Source organism: Parus major, chromosome 17 (genome assembly GCF_001522545.3).
Source record: "Parus major isolate Abel chromosome 17, Parus_major1.1, whole genome shotgun sequence".
NCBI classification, from domain to species: domain Eukaryota; kingdom Metazoa; phylum Chordata; class Aves; order Passeriformes; family Paridae; genus Parus; species Parus major.
In genome coordinates this window covers 6,888,988-6,914,110 of record NC_031785.1, presented here as the reverse complement: position 1 = coordinate 6,914,110, position 25,123 = coordinate 6,888,988, and the positions used below count along the sequence as shown (strand labels likewise).

The following is a 25,123-nucleotide window of genomic DNA, read 5'->3' as shown; positions in this document are numbered from 1 at the left end:
CTGTTCCCACACTGGGATGATGGCACTTCTGAGCCTCTACAACTCCCATCAGGTTGAAGGGAGCTGCTGGAAGCAGCAGTGACATCTCTCCAAGAGCTCCCAGCGCTGTTCGTGCCGCCACAGCTTAACAAACATTATCAATAACAGCATTATTAATAATAGCAAACGTTCTGCTCTGGGGCTGTTTCCTCCCTGAAAGCTCACCCAGACCAGACATGGTTTATTAAGCTGCTGGGGAACTGTTCCAACAGGCTGCAGGGTGCTGTGCTCCGAGCACTGGGATGGACAACACAGAGACACCCAGTCCTTCACTGTGAATTAGGATAAAAATCACAGGATGGAACAGCTCTCCCACTAAAATACCTGACAGAGCCTAGAGCAATCATCTGTGAATCAGGCAATTTGGGTGCTCTGGTTATCAATACAATGACACAGATATTGTTTTTTCATAGCAGGGCCTCCTGGATTTCTGTTTCTGCAAGACTGACCCAGAATTCACAATCAAGCTGATCCTGGAATGTCAAGGAGCTGTCAAGAAGAAGAAATTTTCAGAGAACAGCACTTTTGAAGCAATGGATGGAAACACCTGAGTTATTTAAGGAATTTTAGGTATTATTGAGGAAAGCTGGGATAGCTGGAATGGTTGTAGGTTCTCTTCTCCAGACTTCTGTCAATTCCCTTCTTGGACCCTCGTTTGCACACAATCCTGGTCAGGGGATGAGGGCAGACATCAGCCAACAGGCTGGAAGGGAAGCCAAGACTCAGGATGCTGAGAGAAATCAGGCTGTACAGGAACATGTGGCATAGACAGAAAAAAAACCCCAAACCATTCAATCTTGTGCACAAACAAACCAAACCAATGAAACAAACACAGCACACAAAAATAACCCAACCAAAAAACCCCAAACCCCAAAACAAACAATAATTCCACAAAGAAACACCCAATAAACGAGACCTTTTCACACTGATGTGTTTATTGGGACTGCAGTAGGTTAGAGAATTACAACCTTGATGAAGTCCCTCCTCTTGTGGCTACGTAGTACATGAGAATATTTAAATCTTTTGTAACCAAGTTTGCAGTGGAAGACAAACAGGGGGAGTTTAATTTATAGAGCAGATAACAAATCCCCCAGGGGTGACTGGCACAGGTTAAGTCCTGGTGAGCCCTTGTTACCCCATGGACCCTGTCAGAGGTGCCTACCCTGCCCCAAAATTCACCATGAGGATTCAGAGCCTGCCTGTGCTCACAATGGCACCAATCAAAGGCTGTAACAAGAACACAGTTTGGAACAAATCATTTCATTAAATTGCACTTGCTTCATTTCCTGAAGATAGAGGTGCATGCGAACCACAGGCTTTTTTCCTAATTTTAGCTGTAGCAAGCTGATAACCTCAGCCTGTGACACCACAGCCCCAAAGTTTGCTCTATACTTATCATGATTCACAGTTTGCTCAGATGAAAAAGCCGAGAAATGTCGCCTTGAACCTTAATTCCTCACGTTGCAGGCGAGGGTACCTGGCTGCTGCACCGCCGGCAGCTTAAGCACAGCGTTTGTCAATACTGGGAAAGTAATATCAGAAATTTAGCCTTGATTGCCCTTTTTCTCAAAAAAAAAAGCACCATTTTTTCTCCAGCACAGCATGCAACCATGTTTCAAAACTCAAGCTGTTGTTAGAAAATGAAGCCATCACCCCTCCTCTGGTCAGTTGTGCTCCTCACTTGGCAAAGGCTCAAATTCACTGATTTAAAAGGGGGGGAAAAAAGAACAAAAAATGATGTTTAAATACAAAGCTGCTCCTGCCTTCTCTACCCAGCTGAGCCCTCCAGGCAGTCCTGGCAGAGCCACTTGGGCACAGCTGCCAGGCTTGTGGGCAGAGCAGGCAGTGACAGGAGACTGTCCCCTGTCGCCCACCCCGCGGCCCTGAGTCATCCTCAGCTGATGGAGACACCACTGAGCACTCAAGGCAGGAGCTGGTGGGTGGCTGGGATGCCTAAAGGCAACCAGTTGGCAAAATCACCTGTTCCCACCAGGGATCCTTCGCTGCAGGGCAGCTGAGGGGGGTTTTGCCCAGATGAAGTGAAATGAGGAGGGTGCAGCCCTTTCCCTGCCGTCCTTCGGATGGAAGGGCGTGCTCCAGGCTGCACGAGGAGGGAAGACAACTTGCAGGGATGCAACAGGACAGACAGACAGCAAAGGCACCCCCAGATCCAAGAGATGGGGATCAGCCTCAGAATGGCACAGTGGATGGGATAGGGACTCAGATCCTCCATCATCTCAGCCATTGCAAGGGCTCTTGCAGGAAGCTTCTGGGAGTATGTGGCACAGTCAGGAGAGAGCAAGTGAACAAAAACTGTGTTAAAATAGTAAAACAAAGCCACACTTCCTTCCCACTTTGATCCTTGCCACTTAATTTCCATAGTGTTGGGATATTATTTCCTCAGAGCTGGTTTAGGAGTGAACAGTGGTTCCTCCTCATGGTTCATGTTCCTCCTCAGGACACTCAGTTCTGTGCTGGGGTTCCACATCTCTCTGATTTCCAAGCTGTGCTGTTCCACTCAGGCCACTGGCCAAGGGTTGAATTTCAAGCAGTGGCATCCAGCAAGAAGGAATATCCACAGTGGCTGTATGCAGAGGATGTCCCCTCTCACTATAGGATTCAGATAGTGACTGGGTCTGAAATTACTAGCAAATAGTGTAAGATAAGAGGTTAAGGGCTAAAAAAAATTAGGCTGCAGAGTATAGCTGCAGCAAAATTCAGCTCATACATAATCAGAGACATTTGTGCTTTGCTCGAGATTAAAAAAGAAAAAAAAGTCTCCAAAAGCCTATGACATTTCAGAATTACAGTAAAACTGAAGAAATTTTCTCTAGGAAAAAGGTGACCCATTTCCTCAGACTACATCCCTCTTTAGCAAAAAAACTGAACACAAGCTGTGAGAAAGCCTTGAATATTCCCTGGTTGCTCCAAAATCTCATTTCTACAAAAATCAGTTTTGATGTATTTAATTTTCATTCCTAGTCATGCCATTTCAAACTCAGGCATGTTTTGATGGAGGAAATAAAAAGACTGCAATAAAATAAAAATTCACAAACTCTTGAAGAAAGGCAATCTCTTTGCATGCTGCAAAGTGGCCTGCAATGAAAAGATAACCATGCTTTTTATGCAACACTTCATAAAGAAAAAGCTTTATTTTTGTCCTGTCCTAGCCAGTGAACAGGGACTTGTGAATGCAAATGCTTTTGTTTCCTGGGATCTGTTTGCGAAGCTCTGAGGCACTTGGTTATTCAGGCACATGCTTGGCAATTTCCCCATCATGAGTCATGTTTTCTTTAGCTGTTATTTGTGACTTTGATATGTGGATCTCAAAGCACCTTTAAACAAATGTGTCACTGTAGACAGAGAAGCTAAAGCAGCAGGAGATGAACAACTTTTCCAAGGAAGAGATCCAGAATGTAGCACAACCATGAAGAAAATCTACACAAATGCAGAGACAGGACAAAGTATTTCACCAGCAAGGACTAAAGTGACGGTGGGGTCATGGCTGAAGTTGCTGCCCTGTTTTGCCTGCCCAGGGCTCAGCTCATCTCTGCCTCCCCATCTCACTCAGGGTGCTGATGATGTGCAAACACAACCCCACATCAGCTACAGAGAACAGAAACATGGCTAGAATCATTAAATCATTGAATTTGGTAAAGACCTCCAAAATCATCCAGTCCAACAATCAACCAGCAATGTGGGGCTACCACATTCACCATTAAAACATGTCCTGAAGTGGGGAAAAAACTTGGAAAACAAATGGAAAAAAATGTCCTTAAGTGGAAAAAAAGCCATGCCCTTAAGTGGAAAAAACTATCCCCACGGCTTTTTAACCCTTCCAGGGATGGGAACTCCACCACTTTCCTGAGCAGCCCTTCCAATGCCTGCTGTTCCACAATTTCTAATATCTAAAACATCCCCTGGTCCAACTTGAGGCCACTTCCTCCTGTCCTGTCAGAAATACTGCTATTAAAAACCACAACTGCACAGATTCCCAAATCCCAGCCCTTCATGGAGCACACAAAAGCCAAGTGCAAGCTGGAGTCATGCCACAGGGAGGGAGCTGGGCTGACCGATACCAAAAGTGAGAGGGATCAGGTGGACACCCCTGGATCTCATCTCCAACGTGGTGGGGTGGGAATCCTTTACTGAGTCCTGGGTAGGAACTCCTGGTTCTTCCTCTCTCTCCTGTGCTGCTCTCTGTCATGGCAGATTTCTTGGTTTGTGTTGAGTTAAAATACAGGATCCTTCTGAGGATGAAAATCCAGTCTGAGAGCATCAGATGCTGCAGAAAAGCTGATGAGAGACCCCAAGGTGTCCCTGCTTGTGGCAGAGCATTGGAACTGGGTGATTTTTAAGGGCTCTTCCAATCCAAACCATTCCAGCATTCCATGAAAAACCTCCCCTCATGGCTTTTTTCAGGAGGGGAGGATTGGGCAAAGTTAAATTATCAGATCATATTCTAATTCAAGATACACACACACCTGAGTTAGGGATTATGTGCTATTGCACATCTGAGCCTCTGCTCCCAAAGAATGAACTGAACCCCAGAATTTAGAGGCACATGCATATGTATATATTTATCTACTGAGCAAAACAACAATATCTGCAAAGCTTTTTATTTGCCTTCTGTGTTTTGAGATTTAAATACTTGTATTTTCTGGCTTTCCTCTGCAATCTTAAAAGACAGCCTATTCTTGTTTTTTAAATGGAAGTTGTGAGTTATACAATTATATGACTCAAGCCTGGAGTGTTTAAAGAAGACAGGAAAAAAGCCAATGTGAATCCCCCAACTCTCACAAATGGAACAGAAAATAAAAAGCAATATCTTTATGGTCTGGTAAAGAGGGGGTCCTGATCTTTTCTCCTACTCTCTGGAAACCTCACAATCCCCAGTGCCTGAGCCAGTGCCAGGAGGAAGGGGGACAGGAGAACAGCTGCTTCCTTGCTGGGGTCTAGGTCATTATCCCTGGGATGCAGCTCTGCCCTCTCTGGACTAGGATAAATCCCCAGAGTAGCAGAGTGATGCTCCAGCCCATGGGATGTGATTCAGCACGTCCCTCCACACCGAAGTGTCCAGCTTTCTCCTTTCCCCTGCTTTTTTGGTGGAGTTCCTTCCCCTCCTCATGATTGCCAGCCTTCCTTTCCATTTTTGTCTCCCCCAGCTCCTGCAGTGTGCAGAGCAGGACAGACACAGGCTCCTACACACCACATTCTTTAGCAGGACATAGAACCCGATTTAAACTTATCCCAACCTGAAAACCTGATGGAGGGCAGGGAGACTCCTAAAACTGTGGGAGGAATGAATTATCCGGCTCTGTGCAAGAGCAGCACCCAGAGGCCTCCACAACAAGTGCATGTTTATCTCGGTAAGATCTGTCCCTGCACCAGCCCTGCCTGTCCCTGCTCCTTCCACTGGCACTGCCAAAGCCCAGCTGCTGCTGGATCCCATCCCCACGTACAGGGAGAAGCGATCCCAAACGGAGCAGTCTTTGTACAGCTCTGATATTCTTCATGGTTTAACTTTGTCCCAACAGGAGGTGCACTGGGTATTCCCACACCCCTGCCCATCCCTCCCTGCCCCACTTCTCCCAGTCTCTGGAAGGGCAGGTGGTGCCTGTATTTAAAGCCTCAATCTTCCTGGGCACTGGACCGTGCCCAGCGGCGCACTCATCGCCGAGGCCGAGTTTCACTGACTGATTGTTTTCTGATTCTGTTTGGCATTTTATCCTGCCTGCATAGAAAACTTATTATAAAATCGTATTTGTGTTCCATAGATTATATCTGTGGCTCACTGCAGCGGGAGTGCAGAGCACGACGGGCAGAGCGGGAGAGCAAGGTGACAGGGACTGAGCTGCAGTGCAGCCCTGGCGCTTGCAGGGGACTAAACAAGAGCCCCTTGCTCAGCCATGGGTTATCCTGGGGGTGGGATGGATGGGATATCTGTTAATAATCAACTGTTGCCATTCTCCTGGCCGGGTCCGTGCCACACGCCACAAAAAACTGTTCTAAACACAGAATAGTTTCATGGTAAATGACTGCAACTGTCCCCACTGCTATTAAAAATCTGTTGGTATTTCTTCTAGATAGTCCCAGCTCAGAGCTGCTGTTCGTTTGTACCTGTATAGAGTCCAACAGCCAGTGATAGAACCAGAGAAAATTATTATTTGGGATTTTGGTTGTTCCTTGTGTTCTGGGAGCAGTCAAGACTTGGGAGATGCAGAGTGCAAAGAGAGCATCCCCAGTGTCCCAGAGGTTTAGGATTTCAGTGTCCTGTGATTCAGCCAGAAGACATCCTTGGAGCTGCACATGGCACAGAAATGGAGGTAACCATCCCTTCCAGCCATGGGTTTGTCGTGTTCCTCCCATCTCTATTCCCTGCTCACCTCCCAGCCATGCTCAGGGGGTAGGACAGGTGGCATTCAACCTTCCCCCCCCACCTCAGCCTCTCTCCTGGGGACAACCAAACATGCAGACTCACATTTTGCCAATTGCTTGGCCAAAACAGGGAAGGTGTCCACAGAGAAAGATCAAGGAGGAAAAGGAAGTTTTACCTCCGGAGAAACAACTAGACATGGTGCAATGAGCTTCTTGGAGAGGTGGAAAAATGTTCCAGCCTCCTCTCCAGAGTTGTTTCTGCTCTCTAGAATATGCATTTTAGGAGGGAGCTCCTCTATTTCCTGAGCATAGACAGAACTGCTGGATTTTCCTGCCCACTTCAGCTAAAAACAAGAGGTGTCCCCTTGTTTACAAGTTCATCACGAGATGCTGGTGGTGCCAGAGGCTCCATGTCAGTGGAGTTGGCCATCTGGAAGACACCCCGTGTATCTCTCCATCTCATTGACTCTGTTCCATTTCAGCCTCAGCTGAAATTGGATCTTTTATCTCTCCTCCCTTGCCTGGGACTCTTATTTTCCCCCTCTTACTGTATCTGCTGCTATTTATGATTTATTCTCGGTCGCTGACTTATTTAATGCTGCAGAATGGTTGGGATGATGGTTTCAGTGGACAGTGGAAGGACGCAGAGGGATCCTGTCCTTTACCCATCACAGAGGAACTGACTGAACATGTCCCAGCATTGCAGGAGATGGAAATCCCACAGCAGCACCCTGAATTCCTTACTGCCCAGTACTGTGAAACTCCACAGTGCCTTGGAGCCATCAAGGGCCAGGGTTATCAGCAATCCTGATTATCCTGAATCAGGAAACCAAAGCAAGGATCCTCCAGGATGAGGAGTGAGATCACCACCTTACTCCAGAAGGACTGAATGCCCATTCCTGAGCTGGGATGTCACACCTGTTGTTGTACAGCCTCCATCCAGGCTCTGGAATGGCCACAGGTCTCACCTGAGGCTTTCAGGAGCCCCTGGGATGTGCAGCATTCAGAGCAGAGGACACAACGAGTGTCTCTGTGAGGTCCCTTCCTACACTGGGATTTTTTATCACGCGAACGCCACGCTGCAGCTGGCTCTGGGAAGTCTTCTGCCCACACACTAAATAAATTCTGGTGTGGTGCTCTGCTTCTCTATGGAAACCGTACCCTGCCTTTCTCTCCATAGGATTTTTCTCATTTCAGGCTCCATAATAAATTAACGAGAAGATGTTTTCTTTACACCAACCATAGGAGAGACACTTTTCTGTACTCGATTAATCTTTAGTGATCTATATTAAATATTTATCTGAAGAAACGAGGCCTGTATTGCAGCAACATTTTCTATTATGAGACTTTATCATATCAAAAGATATTTTCCTGGTGCTGACTCCTTCGCCTGTACCCAGCCAGCGTTTCCAATGGAAGGGTAACTTTTTTTTCCCTTTTCTCTCCCAGTGACCTTTTCCTTCCATAACAAGCTGCTGATATGTTAGGATTTACTGGGTTATAAACATTTTTTATCGAGTAGGAGGGAGCTGAGTGATTTGGCACCAGCTTCCCTAATAAAACCCAGGGGAGAGGCTGCGATGTTTGACTCCAATAAAGGCCTGGAAGGAGCTGCAACCTTCTGGGATGCTGGTCACGAATGACAAGGGGAGTTGGGGAGTGTCAGTCACGTCGCTTCACTCTGCTGAGGCACTTTTGGAAGGAGTCCAGCTCACTGGCACAGGAGAGGGAGCTGGGAGGGACCTGGTGAAAGACTGCTCTGTTCTCTCCAGTATTTCTGAAATCGTGTGATTTATCACATGGAGGAGTGAGCTGGGAGCCCTAAACCCTCCTGTGCAGCAGCTGTGAGGTGGGGAGACATTAAACAGCTGAGATCACTGAGAAGGGATGAGGATCTTGGGTGCTGGGGTCAGACACTGGCCCTGCAAGAACGCAGAGAACTCAGATCACAGCTTGATTTTGGGTAAGTGGATGGATTTTCCTACCTGAGGTGGACCCAGCATTGGCTGGAGATAATCAGAATTAAAGCCGATCTATTGAGGCAGTGCCAAAAGGAAACCCAGATGAAATATTCTGCTTTTTTCAGGTCCTGAATAAAACCACAGCAAGAAGAGATGGTCCAAGTTCACCAAGAGCTCCCAGCCTTCCACATCTCTGCCTCCCAAGGGAATGGAGCTTTAACTGGTCAATAACTAAAACACCATAAACCCGAATAAATCAACTCAGGACTAGATATACACACATTATAAATGTTTAGTTCTGATGATATATGACTGAGCTGTTATTTTGACAAATAGCTAGTGAATAATATATCTGATGAACTGCATAATATTTTACTAATGATTAATTTATTCATTCCAAACAAACAAACAAAGCCCAGCCTTTTTTTTCCTCCACTATCCTAAAGAACTCTAATGGTTGCAAAGAGCTTTGAGATCCCTGGAAGAGCTGTGTCTATTATTCCTCCTTTTATCATTGTGTATTTCTAGTGATTTATTACCAGGGAGAATAAATTCATGGTTTATGTTATGGATGGCCTCATTTCAGATTGCAGCAGATCCTGTTTAAAAATTCCTGATTTTGCAATGCCCCCTAAAATCTCCAGGAATTTGGTACTTAGGCAGATATTTACCCACATGATGTGTTTAAATAGCTTTTTTTTTTAAATCTGGGCCAAGCTTATCTGTAACATTCTGAGTGGAGAAATGTTGTTTGGGATACTGTCCCCAGGGTTAGTCACTACAGGATATTTACTACAGGACAGAGGTCTGTGAGATTTAGCTGAGGATTGCCCTGGCTGTGCTTTTCCCTCTCCCTCACTCTCAATCCCATTCAGAAATACAATTTCTGTGAGTTCTCAGAGAAGATAAAGGACCAAAGAGCAAGAGCTCTTCCTCGGAGCTTTCCTGTGAGGGCGGGCTGATTGATTACGGATCAGAGGCTGTTCCAGCTTCCCTTCCTAAATGAAAAATTGAGAGCTCTTAAAAATTGAATAAAATATGCCGTTCTGAGGAGGATTTCCACTGGCATGAGCACAATAGGAGGTAGTAGAGAGTTGCTCAATATTTCTGTGTGCGCTGGCTAATCCTTTACTCCTCAGTCCCTGTGCACTCTCCCCGTGGCACCTGAGGATAACTCATCTGTAATTGGTAAGGTCTCCAGTTCTGTGTCTCCAGACAAAGCTAAAATCGCTCACGTTTGGGAGAGCTCCAGCTTCAGCTGTGGCTGGAGCTGCCCAGGAGAGGATTCCTTTTAGTAGCTACTCTCAGGCCTGCAGAATCTGGCTTTGTTCCATGCTGGAAGAATCTGGAACAGCTTGTAATGTTTTCACTAGACAAAATTTTGTCAAAATAGCTCGTTTCTTAGATCTCTTGCTCTCACCATAGTCACAGGTGACCAGAGAGGCTACGATATCAAAAATATGTTGAACCCAATTCATCAGCCTGAAACACTCTACTGCTAACAAAATAAAGCATTTTGACAAAACCTTACTCTGAAGAAAATGTTTTCCTGCCTCATCGAGACAATTTTATTGAGCCTAAAATACAAAGACTTCTCCATTCTGTTATTTGTTTTCCTCCACCCTCGTAGAATTTCATCAGTTCTGCTCCTCTTTGGTGCACAATCCCTACCACTATGAGTGAAAATCCTACTTCAGTGTTACAAACACTTGCAAGACCTTGACAGGGAGCTGAGATCCTTCTGTGCCAGCTCACAGACTCCCACTGTGCATAGAAAATCTTTTCCTTTGGATGCTCACTCACAATTGTGCAGGAGATGGTCACCAACAGAGCTGATATATTCAAGGGGGAGATAAAGTACTGTCTTTTTTAAAGACCTGATCCAAATATCTCAGTTCCCCAGAGTGAAAACAATAAACTTATTTTTATGACTCTTCTGCAGGAGAAAATTAAGTCCAAGTACAGTTGGCAATTATCCTGTAAGCTTATTATATAGCAGCATTCAGCCTCTTGCACACTCTTGGTTCCTCTATTTTTACATGCTGGAAGAGCTGGTAATTTCTGTCCCTTATTACAGACTCATTTCACAGGGAAGCATTCTCAGATTTCATTTAATCCACTGTAGGCTGTGCAAGATGCTGCAGACACCTCAGTGCTGTGTGCACCTCAAATATCAATGGTTCTGCAGGCACAGAGCCATTTCTGAGTGACCAGCAGAGCCCTGTTTGCTCTGTCTGGGTCTGGCTCCTAAACAAAACAACACAGGCTGAGTAAAACCTGCTTGGGGAAGGCAGTGCTGATCCCTCTTTATCACACCAGCATCCCTGCTTTTGTGTCTGCAAACATCTCAGCAGTATTGTTGTGGATGCCACACCCCTGGGAGTTTCCAAGGCCAAGCTTGGAGCAGCCTGGTCTAGTGGAAGGTGGCCCTGCCCATGGCAAGGGGTTGGAACTGTTTTATTTTTTAAGAATAAAGAGCCCATGGGTGGTGTGCATACCCATAGAAATATTGGAACTATTCGTTTCAACACTCAAAGGCTTTTTTTTTCCTCCCTTCAGATCAATCCAGTTGATCTGAGATCATCAAACAATGAGCAAAACTGCAGTTGTGGCATTGCTAACTTAGCCACAAGTGTCTGTTCCCTGTGCAGTGCTGTGGTAGGATGGAAGATTCTGGAATATATTACTCTCTGGGTTTGCAGTGCTATTGCTCTGTGGCCTGCTCTCCCTGCTTATGCATGCTGAGGAGATTTGCTATTACGAATCACACCACAAAACTACCTTCAAACTCAAATTTAATAACCTAAGTATTATGAAGATCAATATTATGGCTATTCTCATTCATATGATTAACATTAATATAATTTGGGAAAATATTTATGCTGCAGCAGTGACTGGAGACCTGGATTAAGAGGAGATCCTCAGCAGCTCCACGGAAGAAAAGACACCATTGTCTCCAGATGAGCACTGAAATGCAATACTCCATCTCAGAGTCTCCATGGGCTTGGATATTTTATGTAAGTTACCTAATAAGATAACAAACCAGCCTTACAATCCCTACAGCCACACTGGTGACAGTTTGAAAATCATGAGTCAAGCCCAAAAAAAGAATTAAGAGATTGATTTTAAAATTCATGAGACTTTTAAAATCTGATAAACTTCAGGGGTTCTTTTCTTCTTTTTTTTTTTTTTTGCCTTCTGCTTTCTGAGTATGTAGGAGTCGTATTATCAAGTTTTCCTCTGCAATTATGAGGGCCGTAAACTTACTTTAAAAATTGAGTTGAGACATTTACATAATCACAGGACTCTGAAAGTGTGGGCTTTGAAGAGACATTAAATAGTCTTGAGATACAGTTCATCATGTGACTTGGCAACACTCGCTGCTGAACAGCACAGCACAGACTCCAAATATCAAATACTCCCAAGGAACAGAGAGGAGCCTTTTATGGGTGGGAGTGGGAAATCTGACACTTTCACAGTCTGCACATGAATGGGGGAGAAGGGGAGGAAAACAGGGGAAGGAAAACAAGGAGAACAAGGAGTGTGGGACTATTCATTTCTCTTTAATCAGAGATGAAGCTAAAAAACTTCTTGTCTTATTCCTATATTTCCTGCTTGCTCTTAACCATGCAACACACGCTTTTCCCTGTGTACCAAGCTCTCTGATTAGCCTAACCCTGGCTGTGCACCTGCTCTCCCCAGGGACAGCCCCAGATATTTGAAGGGGAGTTAAAAGTAATATCCTTTCTGGGCTTTTCACTCCAGCTGGAAGCTAACACTGAAATATTTAATGCTGAATACTCACTGGGCAGGTTTGCCTTTGCTGGAAAGGAAATAACCAGTATGAGAGAAAGGGAAGGGAAAGCAGAGTGAGGTTGGGTGGGGGTGCATGGGCAATGAAAACACCTTTCAGGGATGCACAGGCATAAAGAACCTTTGCTCTCCTGACATAACACAGCTTCTTCCACCTGCAGGTTGCTGTGGGGTGGAAGTGTTCCTCACTGCTCAGTGCATCCTCAGCCAACGTGAATGCCCCGAGTGCTCTGTGATGTTCAGATCCCAAATCAGTACTCAAACCCAGCCCATGCTCCAGCAGAGCTGCCAGTCACTACCAGCCCATGGAAGCTGTGCTTGCAGCTTGCAAAAAGGCGCTTTTGCTGCAGGAATGACAAGCTCCAGGTGTCAGGACGCTTCACTGAGTCAGAGTCCCCAGACTGGTCCCAGCTGTAACACGGAGCTCTTCCAGTGGCTTCTCCATGGCACTCACTCAGGGCAATGAGAGGTTGTTGCAATATCAGACATTTCAGAATCTCCAGACCCTGGTGGGAACATAGCCATCAAACAGGCTTCTCCTTCAACAAGCCTTCTGAATCCCTGGGAGATGGAGAGTATCCAGAGGCTTTTCCTCAACTGGCCTCCAAAATGCCTGGCTGTTCCCCACTCCTGCTGAAACTGGCAGGAGAAAGCACAGTGTGGGGTTCTGGGCCAGCAAGACACAAGGGAACACTAAAGGCATCCCTTCAGTTTGGGCTAAGGAACTCCAGGAGGCAAAAAACACCTCCTGCCTCAATCCCAGAGCAGAGAATCTCCATGCTGCTGCCTAAAAAGTGCTGCACACCACTGGCAGGTTCAGCTAGGCAGCTCTCACACCTCCAGATGTTTTTCCTGAGCAGGGGCTGTGTCAGTGTGAAACCTGGCCCTGAAAAGCTGCAGGACACCCCTGAGTAACTTGATCTCATGCCCATGAAAGGGTGCCTGGACTAGATGATCTTCAAAGTCCCTTCCAACCCAAGCCTTTCTAGGCTTCCACGATTCTATTTAATTCTGTCATAGCACAGCTTTTCTGGAATCTGTCTCCAAAAAAGCTCTTTCATTGCAAGCAGAAGCACAAGCTGGCCTGACCTGATTGAGAATTTGATGGAATGGCTTCCTCTCCCCGCTGCTCACCCCTCTGCTGGGAGCCATCTGCACATTAAAGCAGATGTTGGTTGTACTCAGGTCATGTTTTCAAGCTTTCTTTTGTAGCCATAAGGACTAGAGGCTCTTCCCTCCCTGCCTGCACTCATTTCTTAATTAAAGCTTAAATTCTGATGTCGTCACATGACTGCAGGGGCAGATCCCCAGGCAGGCATTAGTGCTCTGTGTTGTCAGTGGACTTTGATTTAGAAGCATCACAGATCCTTCAGAGGATCCCATCCCTCTGGAAGCCCCAGCCTGGCCCTGCTGGCAGCTGCCAGTGCCAGACCTCAAGGCTCCCTCTCAGGCAGGTTTCAGAGGCTTTCCCACGCCACAGAGCGTGGGGATGGGAGCATCACTGTCTTCTTGGAATAGTGGTTCCAGAGCCAGGCAGCTGCGAGGAGTCTGGCAGGGAGGGAGAATGAGGAGGAGGAAGAGGAGGAGGGGGAGGCAGCGGCTGCCAGCAGCCAGCACTGCAGTTCCTCAGCCCAGAGCGCTGGGTGGGTGTAAAACCCTCCCTACCCATCCCCTTTCCTCCCTCTCTCCATGTTTTTCACTTGATGGGATGTATTTAACCAGGAAAAAAATAATTCCACGGTGAAGAAAACCTCATGGCAGCTTCCTGTAAATATTTTGTGGCCAGTGCTGGAAGAGTGAAAATCTGCAGGTGTGAAATGGGTTTGGTCACAAGAGCTCCCAGGCTTGGCCACCAGCAAACAGAGCCTGGTGCACAGCCCTGGCAGCAAAATGCTGCCTCCACCAGCCCTGTGCCTTGGGGCACAGCAGGTCTCACCTGCCCAGGGCTGTCCTGAGGGAAACTGGGCTGTGTCAGCTCACCTGGCTGCTGTGCCAGCTCACCTGACTGCTGTGTCAGCTCACCTGGCTGCTGTGTCATCACACCTGGCTGCTGTGCCAGCTCACCTGGCTGCTGTGTCATCACACCTGGCTGCTGTGTCAGCTCACCTGGCTGCTCTGCCAGCTCACCTGGCTGCTGTGTCAGCTCACCTGGCTGCTGTGTCAGCTCACCTGGCTGCTGTGTCATCACACCTGGCTGCTGTGCCAGCTCACCTGGCTGCTGTGTCATCACACCTGGCTGCTGTGTCATCACACCTGGCTGCTGTGCCAGCTCCTCGCCGGGCACACGTGGGCAGCGGCACAAGGGAAGTGCTGGCTCTGCACAGGAATATTTGATATCACACTGCCTGCAGAGGAGATCCTGGCACAAAGGGCTGACCCAAACCCCGCTGCAGGCAAAGCTGATTCCAGGCTTTCTTTGTGTCCTTGGGTTCTGTACCTGCTCTTAGCAGCTTAGCCCAGGAAAGCTGCCTGGATGGCTCCGGCTGCCCTGGTGGGACACATCTTGTTCCATTTACAGAGCCTGGTGGGAAGCAATCAGCAAAAAAGAAAGGGGAAAAAAACATACTTTCTGGAACCCAAGGGAAACATTGGCAGGATCCAGAAATAAAAAAAAAAACAAAAAACACCAAAAAAACCCCCAAACCTATAATTCCTTCTCCCAGTGCTACTTGTGCCAGAACAAAATTATTCTGTCTATCTAAAAAGATGACTTTTTTATTTTAATGTAACAGCTACTCTGCTGAAATAAGCATCTGCCTGGTTTGAAAACAGAATTAATAAGATTATTGAAAAAATAATAAAGAAATAAAACCAGCTAAAAATATATATTTTTAAGAAAGAGAGTTAAAGCTTCTCTTTGCCTTGTTAGCCTTTAAAATATGTTCCCAAGCCACTGGACCATAGTCTGCTGCTCTGGAGAAATCTGAGATGAATGTGCAGAGTCATTGCTGTCACAGCATGCTGGGAGCAGCCCTGCTGGGCACAACTTCCATTTGACATGTGGAGAGGAACACTCCCCCACCATGCAGGAGGTCTCCAATGGGACAGCATGTGGACATCCTTGTCCAAGCCCAGCAGGATGCAGATCTCTTTGGAAAGATTCAGTGACTGAAATATTTCTGTGCTGCTTCTGGGAGTCACTGGGAGGAGGATCAAAATATTTCGTTATGGATGGAGAAGGGGACTTTTCCTGCTGGAAGATGCAGCTCTGGAGATCTGTGCTGGTGCCCGGCCGATCCAGCTTAGAGCTTCCCTGGATCAGCAGGCAGGGCAGGCAGGCACTGATCCGCCTTTCCAGGCACACAGCTCACAGGAGAGCTTTTCTCCAGAGGAACTGGTGTGTCCTAACAACAGGAGCATCATCAGAATGTCAACTATCAACTGCTTTGCCTCCACGCTGGGCTGGGTGTGCGCTGCCGCCTTCGGACGCAGCACTTCCCCGAGCCTGGACAGATTTCCTGCTCCCATTTTTCAGCAGCTCCAGCCATATCAAGGGCTGGTGCCACTTAATCCTTCCTCTTACCCTCTGCTCTCCAGAGTATCAAAGAGAAGGAGAGGTGTGTCCTCATGTCAAGCCCTGCAGCTGCCAGGGATGTTCCCAAGTCGTCACCATCCAAATCCAAAGACAGCCAGAGCAGCTGCTCCTCCAGCCTGAGCAGGACCAAGTTCTGTGCTGTCATTCTAATTGGGAACAGCGGGAAAGAACGACATAGACTCTCAAGGGAGTCAGAACAAGAGGATATCCTAGTTTATTGCTCCAGGCCTGCTTTATAGACAGATATGTGGAAAGTACAGAAAGGAAACTCTTATTGGTTAGTAAACTGCTACATTACCATCATTGGTCAGTGGGGCTCACCACCCCCCTGACTTTCTCCTGCAAGGAAAACAAGGAACACATAACAACACCTGCAAGGCTGTTTTGTGTTCCTGAGGATTGTTTTAATTCCTTCTCATGTTTTTCCCAGACTACTTTCTCAGGCAAGCCTGAGGAGCTGTGCGGCCTGTAATATGTACAGGCACTGTGGTTCAGATTTAGCATCCATACTGTGCCTGCTCAGACACCCCAGGACAAAGCTCTGCACAGCTCAGCCATTCCCTGCCAGCCCCTACTCCTGCCTTTTCTCTGCTCATGCAAACCCACGAGAAGCTGCACATTTGCAGGGAGTTGCATTATGCAGGGGAGGTAACAGCAGCAGTCCCTGCACCGCATGAAGAATGAAGGCAGGGCCTGAAGGAGATGCTGTGTGATGGAATTGTCTGGTTTAATGCCCATTACTGAATGGATCCTGTTTGCCAACTGCTTTTAGAGATGCTGAGACAGGAATGCAAATTGTGGCTTTCGTAAAGTTGCATAAACGCGTAGTAATGTCATTTTTGGATGAGCATTTACATTGAAGACAGCACTAGGAGGCTTCATTGTTTACATGCACTATGGAAATGGATTTCAGGTTTTGGTTTACACACATTTATTTACACAGAATTTACTGATTACAAACCAATGTACATCACTCATTTACAGGCATAATATAAACCAGGGAGTTTCTGTATTTTTGCCTGTATGGATTTCCATTGCTCATCCCACACAGAGAAAAGAACCTGCTTTCATCTCAGCTCCCTCTGTCCTTCAACTGCTAAAAATCCTTGCCTCAGACTGGAAAACAAAGAACTTGATGTCCCCTTTAAACACATGGCATAAAACCCTAATAAGAAAACCTTGTCAGTGGAACTTCAGCACAACTAAAAAAGCCCAAGTGAAGATTAAAAGGCCTAAAAATGCCCATCAATTCATACCTGAGCTAAGCATCACCTTAATGCTGCTTGAGAGGAACGTTCACGGTGCTTTCTTGGATGCTTCAGACACCCAGTCAAGTGGAACAGGACTGAGAAGCTGCCAGGGTGTGTGAGAGGATCTGGGAGTGCAGTTTGTCACTGTCACAGCAGCCAGGTGCCAGCACCCAGGGAATTTGGGAATTTGGGAATTTCATTTGGGAAGCACCACGAGCCTCCCCAGGCACAGCTGCATTCCTGCTGCCCTTCTTGGCTCTCACTCCTTTGCCCAGACATGCTGGGGAAATTATTATTGTTTTTTTTCTTTATTCTAAGATGCTGAACCCAGGGAAAATCAAAGCTGGAGCCTGGGGAGTTTCAAGATTTCAAAGTCACAGAGTGAATAAGGACATCAGTCTTGTTTTTTTGGGATTTTTTTCAGTCCTTCCCTAACTCAAGGTTATAAAAACTCCTTGCAAATTCAAACTGAAGAACAAACAGCTAAACACAAAACACTCAAAACCAAAATGTTCCTCTTCTGACATTTTTGAAGTGGCACTGCTTGACTTCATGTCTTGAGATGAACTTTAGTGCCTTAAAAATTGCAAAAAAAAAAAAATTAAAAAAAATCACTGGCTTAATAAAGTGAAAATAAACAACAAAGCTAAAACTTTCACTGAGCCTGAAATGAAATGTTTTAATTTTTTCATTTTACTGAAAACTTGAACAAACATCCATTTCATATCAGCCCATTTTTAACGTTATTTTTGTTCTGTACAACCAGTGAACCACAAAATCAATTCTTTGTACTGCTCGAGTGACCAGTGGATTAAATTCAATGCAATAAAGAGAAAACAAAAACAGTCAATGAGGAATGGAGAGAAGAACACCCTGAAAAGATGATGAAAGCAGCTCTACTAGATTTTGTCTGTGCCAAAACTTAGCACAACCAAACAACTTCACAAACCCTCTGAAAGAACTTTCTTAATTTTTTTTTTTTTTTTAACCTGTCAGGCTGTTTTTCTGCCAGATCAGTTCCTCAGCTCTGGAAATCACAGGTTTGTATGAAATCTGCCTGGAAGTTCCAGCCAGGAAAGGCAAAGTTTCTGTAGGTTGGAGTAAACTTCAGCCTGGAGAAAAGGAGTTTTGTGGGGAACTTCTTGCTGTCCACAGCTCCCTGACAGGAGTGAGGAGTGACAAGAGGAAATTACCTAAAGCTTTAGGTTAAATATCAGGAAGAATTTATTTTTTTTATGGAAAGGGTGTTCAGGCCTTGTCAGGGGCTGCCCAGGGAGGTTTGGTGTCCAAGGAAAGCCTGGACGTGGCACTCAGAGCTCTGGGCTGGGCACAAGGTGGGGATCAGGCACAGCTTGGACTCAATCATGGAATTCCTTTCCAGCCCAAACAATTCTGTGATCTGTGATTCTGCTATAAAAGCAGCCATAAAACCCTCACAATCACTGCCCAGCTCGGCCAGGCCCAGTGCCTGATGTAAGAGTCACATTTTGCTTTTGCTCAGAACCAGTAAAAGCTCTCTGTGCTCCCAGCCAGGGCAGGCAGCCACACAAACCCTGCTGCTGTGTGTGCAGCTCTGGGCACTGCTGGATGTGCTGGAACACATTCTCCAGCCAATAAATTGGTGAATTTACCTTGAAGTCAACAGTTTCACGTATTTATGTCACAGAGAATCTGGCTCATTGTTTTTAATTTGTGGTGCCATAAAGCTTTGAAAGTTTTGTGAGACAGTTTTGTGAGACCAATCTTTTTTCCTCTTTTCTTTATTTTTTTTTTCCCTCTAAGGGAAAATTCAAGCAGCAGAACAGCATATGCATTTCTAAGTCTGTTGTAGCCCTTGCTACGTGCACAGCAAAGATCCTGGCTTCAGGATCCTCCTCTTCCTCCTCACTGAGGGAGTGACACATTTAGGGAGCATGTAGCTGCTCAGATTTGTGGGTTTTCTAGGACTAAATAAAATTCTCTAGTGCAGCTGAACGCATTCACCAGTGTAAATCCCTTTATGAGCACAGAGTTTAGTGTCCACTCTGAACTGGAGAAATGGGGAAATAACAGAAATGTTGGTTAGATGGAACCCTGGGGGTCCCTAATCCAACCTCCCACTTGAAGCAGGACCAGCTCTTGAGCACATCAGCTGAGGCTTTGTCCAGACAAGCCTTGAAAACCACCAAGGATGGAGACACCTTTCACCTCTCCACTGACTTTTCCTAGACCTGCACTGCTCTCCTGAGGAACAACATTTTGGGAGAGAAAAAAACCACAAACATAACCAGGTTTTTTTCCCCAGGCAGCATCCCAACCAATTTCTGTCCAGCTTGTGCAGCCAGTTACTCCCAACCTTTCCTGTCTCAGAAGCTCCTTTTCATTTTTATCTGTCTGGGACCTTGCTGTATTGAGTTTATGTGAGCAGCTGGCTCTGTCCTGTCACTCTGCAGAGGAGGGATGGGGCAGGACTGGCTGCTTTGCTGTCACCTCCCTCACTAAGTTTTGAATCTGCTGGTGAATTTTAAGCAGACCTGACAGAGGTCTCAGAAGGATTCTCTATTTGCAGGTTTCATGGAATTAGGCAGCCTCTAACTGGTCCCACTGCAGGAGAAGTTACAAGGCAGATCTCCTTTTTATACCCCAGGGTTTCCCTGCTCTCTTACACAGAGAGCCAGATTTCCCTGTCCCCACTGTCATTTCAGAAAATGGAATTAAACTCCCACGCATGGAAAATACTCACTTCTTCTTGCACATGCACATTCCTCTTGCAGCCCCGTGTGATCATCCATTTTATATTGCTGTTGTCCCTTATGTCCAAACATCTTGCAGCTTTTAATTAAGTCTGCCCAGCAATGCAGAGCAGGCAAGTGCTGTCATCTCCTCATCTCCCCTTCTCAGAGGGTGGGGAGGGAATTGAGGCATGCACAAATGAGCTCACCCACAGCCACACACCACGAGCCCAGAGCAAAAAAATCCAGATCCTGCCTGTGTTAACCCTCTGCCTCTCTACCTGTGGGCTCCTCTTCCCAAGGCACTGTGTCCTGTCCCTGTTTTCTGTAGAGCTGGCAGTGGCAGCCTCTCTGCTCAGCTGGATGAGCCCATCTCACCTTGTCCCTCTTTGCCTCCCACCTCTGACACTGCACAAAAACCCTCTTGTTTTGTTTTTCTTAAGGAAATTATTTTGGTTTTGTTTTTTTTTGTTGTTGTTTTTGGGTGTGGGTTTTTTGTTGGGTTTTTCTCTTGTTGCTTTTTCTAGAACTTGCTTCAGCTGAGCAGCATCATCAGGGAAATTCCTCTGTCAGTGCCTCTGCCTGGCAATTTGCATGGAGCATTCCAGTGCTCAGCCCACTTTTTGCTTTGCCTTGTAGCTAAATAACTTCTGAGAGAAGGAAAAAAAAAAAGGACAACATGACAACATACTTCAAAGCAGTGGGCTGAAGCTGTTAACTGTTCAGTGGTAACGGGGATGTTTTCTGGTCTGAGCAGGACCCCAGTCCCAAAGCCAAGCTGAGCTTCATCTGTTTTCCAGCCTTCCTGCAGTACCTCGTACCCAAGGCTCTCATGACTAGGAATAACAACAAGGAGGGTGATAATGAATATTCAGACATCCCACAAACCACTCTCAGCATCTGCCATCCTATCTGCATTAGTACCAGCGTGCACAGATAATGATCAAAGCAGCATTTTCCTGCCAGAGGCCCCCCTAAACCACCCTTATTAGTATGAATCAATGCTGACTAATGTGCTTCCCTAATGCAATTGTATCCACTCTTTCTGTTCATGATTTAATATATAACATCTCCCCCTTTGCTTGCCTTCCTCCTAATGCCACATGCAAGGTGTGAGCCTTGACTGAGGGTACCAGGAAAATCAGTGATCCAAGTTTTACAAGAAAGAGACCTAAAATCCAGGGAAATGAAATGCATGGAAGGAGGGAACAAGCCTTCAGAGGCTGTAACAGTGAACTGGCTTTCCATGCTAGGATGCTAGACCTGGATCCAGGCTTCCCATGAAAGATAATATCACTCTGAGGTTCTACAGCAATCCTGCTTATGCAGAATATAAAATAGCCCTGCTCACTGCAACAGGCTCTGTGCTTGCTCCTGACAAGCTCTGGACTTCAGCAGTGATGGAATGAGGACTCCTCCATGATTTTATGTTGCTTCCTTTTTAGCATCACCTGCAAAAAGGAGAAAATTCTGCATTTTGCCCTGTGCTGCTCTTAGCACCAGCAGTGTCTTTGCCTTGGTGGTTTTCCAGTGTAAATGACACGATCCTAATGCGATGTGTCCTTGCTCCCACACAGCAGGGCACTGGGGAAATCACCACTAAATGGCCAACAGTGTTTCAATTAGGGATGGGTGAAGTCCTCTGGACTGATTTCACATCCTCTCCAAACCCTGGGTCGCTGTGGCTGGTTTGAGATCTGCTGCCATCGGCCTTGGGAGAAGAGCAGGGCTCAGGCCAAACTTCACTCAGCAAAATCACAAGTGCCCCAAGGAACTGCCTGACAGAGCAACAAACTAAAAACCAGCCAACCTAAAAAAGTATGGGAGGAAAGGGGCATTGAGGGAGAAGATTGCACAGAAAATTCCCATGCTCCATATCAGCTGCTTTTCTAAGGAAAGGAGTGATATCCTTAATGCAGGATATGTGCCTCCCTTGGGCTACTGCAGTGCAAAGAGCAATTGAGAGGCATCTTTTGGTAGGAAAGAGGCTTCTATGCTGGAATTAAACAGTTGACAAAATCCCAACAGCTTTACAGATTCTGGAAGTCAATTTAAGGAGCCCACAAAATGAGATTTTACCCCTGTGGGTTTCAATAAAACTGAATGTTCTGGGGGAGTGTGGGCACAGTCTAGCTCTTAACTGTGAGAATTGGCTGTGGCTCCACTAATTCTCCATAGCCAGACTGAGTCTGATATCCCTTCAAAAATGCATGGGCTCAGTTTTTAAGTGACCAATTCTGCCAACAGGGCCAGACATTAAAAACAATCAGCCCTCCAGCCCCCAGCCAGAGTCCCAGCTGATGGTTCCATCAGCCCTACTGAGGCACATGAGGCTGTCCCCTCCTCCTCAGCTGACCACGGTGGGAGCAGGTTTGTCCCAGATCTGTCTTTCCAAAGTGCCCAGCTCCCAGCACTGTAACCACCACACACATGACTGGCATTCCCCAAGCACTCCCTCCCTCCTTCAGATCAGTGGGTGCTGTTCGGCCATGAGATGCCCTGGGTGCCCTTGCAGTCCTCTCTAAACTTTCTCCTGGACCACCTGGGATGGATTTTGTCTGATCTCCAGTTTTTTTTGGGAATGGTGACTTCTCCAGCTTGGTCATTATCTGCAATGCCCCTCTCAGACACCTCCCATGCACACAGAATGCTGATGCCTCTTTTCTCCCATGCTGAAGGAGGGTGTTGTGCTCTCTGCCTTCTCCATGTGTCTTTCATAAATGCAGTACTCAGCAGAAACAGAGGAAATCTTTCCACTTCCCATACATAAAGTTCATCCTGAACTGAGGTAAGCCTACAAATCCATATTAGCTCCCTACAAACCAAAAAAGAATTTATTCCTTTCCCCCTGACAGGTAAAACAACAAATCAGGCATCACATGCAGACCAGGTTTTGGCTCCTGTATAAAAGTGGAGGAGGTAAAGCCATGGCACATCTGCCTGCTCAGGGTGTGAATCCTCCATCACAGGAGACCTTGCAGGCTCCCCACAAACCTCTGTCAGCTGTGACACAGGTATGTCTGAGCGTGCCTTGGGGAAGAGGCACGGAGTAAATGACCTCTCAAGGTCCTTCCAGACCCGTTTCTCCGTGATGCTTGGAGACAGGATCCCAGGCTTGATGGATCTGTGGCCTGACCCACAGTGACAGTTTGTAGCTATGTCTGAACACATCCATCGTGTGGCTCTCTCCCCCCAGCCCCTGCAGACTCCGTGGTGGCAGCCTGGGCTGCACAGCTCTTTAGCAGAGGGCAGAGCCGGTGCCAGAGGCAGGAGCAGGGCAGGGATCTGCAGGCTGGGTCACTGTGTGCCTTGGCAGGCAGGGCAGCAGGGAAAAAGGCTTTTGGGAAAAGGCATCTCCTCCGCTGCTCTGTGCACAGGCAGTGAGACCTCGCCAGTGGAAGCAAGGCAGAACAGTTTTTACTTTTTTTGGGCTGTCTTCCCCCTGAGCAGTTTTGGAGGGGACAAGTCAGGACAATATTTTTAACCTGCCCTTGCTGCTGCAAGGGGAGGGGGTGCTGCTCTCCCTGGAGGCCACAGGACAAGAACAACTCATTTTTCTTCCTCACTCAGAGCTGATGCCTCACACATCTCTGTTACTCTGCCTCTGGCTCCATGCCCATGGGACAGTACTCCCTGCACACAGGTGACTGACTCCCTGTGACTCCGTGATTCCCTGTGATTCCCTGTCATTCCCTGTCACTCCCTGTCACTCCCTGTGATTCCCTGTCATTCCCTGTGATTCCCTGTGACTCTCTGTCACTCCCTGTGACTCTCTGTCACTCCCTGTGACTCCCTGTGACTCCCTGTGACTCCCTGTCACTCCCTGCTCCCCCATCCCCACATCCATATCTCCACAAGCCCAGTGCCATGGGCTGTTCCCCAGCATTTCCCTGCCCACCACTTTGCATGGCTGTGTGTGCAAGTGTCTCTCTGAAGCACAACAGGACCATATAATTATGTAAATGCACACATGGCTGGGAGAGTTTTTCAGTCTCTTTGGGTTTCAGCACCAATCTCCTGACACTTGCTGGCTTATTCCCGTTCACTCCAAAGTGCTTGCTGCTTTAATAGGATGTTCATGTGAGCACCCCAGCTTTTCAGATTAAAATGAAGAGGAAAAAGTGTGGTTCTAGATAGAACAGCTGGCAAGAAGAGCTTGAAATAAGCAACAACTAAGGATTAAAAACCTAGAAGGCAAAATGAAATCCAAATTCTGCCTATTGTCCGTAGGTGTTTTTAACTCTCTGCAGTTTTTTAAACCAAGATCGCAGTTCTGGGGCCAAGTCCAACTTATACATGGAGATAAATCCTCAAGGATGTGTGGTAGGCAGCACACAGCCAAGGCTCCTACACAGCAGTGTGAGAACTGTCACTGTGACGTGCGTGGTGACATCTTTATGTGAACCTGCAGCTATTGGCAGTTCCCATGTACGAGTTTGGTACAGAGGCTTGGGCTGTCCAGAGCTCCATTGATTTGAAAAAGCTGCTTGGGAACCTGCCTGTGAACTGTCTGTCACCACGAGAGAAGAACACCCACCCCCTCAGCTCCTTTTCATCTCACTCAGCGCTGTGCACATTGCCATGACACCGCAGCGCCTTCATCTCACTCTCAGAGCACTCCACGCCAGCCTTTGAAGCGATTTGCATTGCCAGCTGAGGGCCACGGGGATCCAAAGCAGCATTTCCAGGTGGAGTAGGGACAATGGTGCATCTCCCATCCTCTCCCAGCCTGGAGCCCGTGGGAACGAGCTCCCACCACCTACAATCCCCCCCGAGCCTCTGGAAGCCGACATACCTGTATATTTTATATCTGGTTGTAAATCCTTGACGATGTCTTTCCACAAAGGATAAGTAGCTCCGTGAGTGGTGGAAAGGCCCCCTGTCTGAAATAAGCCAATCAAACTCCTTGGAGACATGTTGGTTGGTAGCAGCTGGGTCCTGGTGGGAGGGCTGTATGAGTATATGGTCCCATATAAACAGGAGGTAGAGGAACTCAACAAGCCTCCAGTTCATGCTTTTCTGTCTGCCTTTTTCCTCTCATTCTTGCTCCATTCTGTGGAGTCCTGTTGGAAGAGAGAGGGGGCAGGAGGAAGGGGAGAGAGAAAGAGAAATGAAGGGGAGGAGAGAGAGAAAGAGAGAGATTAAAACTGCTCTGATCCTTTGACAACCTTCTCTCAGGGTGAAAACAGATGTGAAAAATCAAGTTTTAAAAGACTTCGGTTTGCCTGTGTTACAGCTTAGAGCATTTGGCAGTGTTTTATTCATGTATTTAAGTGGTGCTTTTAACCTCCTGCGCATATATCACCTTTGAAATAACCAGGTCCTGACCTGAGACATCCTCACCCCAGCTTCTCCATCATTTCCCTCGTGAAGTTCTCCAGAGTGCTGCAAAGGCGAGTGAAGGCCGGGCACAGGAGGTGGCTGCACCCCAGGCTA

General features: G+C 46.9%; 1 protein-coding gene and 1 long non-coding RNA gene across 3 annotated transcripts in view; one reads left to right on the top strand and one right to left on the bottom strand.

Annotated features, from left to right (window-relative positions):
• BRINP1 (BMP/retinoic acid inducible neural specific 1) overlaps positions 1–25,123 on the bottom strand; it is an 88,294-nt gene that overhangs the window by 35,734 nt on the left and 27,437 nt on the right. For both annotated transcript variants that reach the window (XM_015645136.3, XM_019008463.1), the window contains exon 2: positions 24,483–24,750. In XM_015645136.3, the coding sequence (XP_015500622.1) occupies positions 24,483–24,700 (218 nt within the window). In that variant the 5' untranslated portion in view covers positions 24,701–24,750. The remainder of the gene's footprint in view (positions 1–24,482; positions 24,751–25,123) is intronic.
• LOC107212168 lies at positions 8,211–8,946 on the top strand. The gene is made up of 2 exons (XR_001524398.2): positions 8,211–8,380; positions 8,504–8,946. It is a non-coding gene; the product is annotated as an uncharacterized LOC107212168 (long non-coding RNA).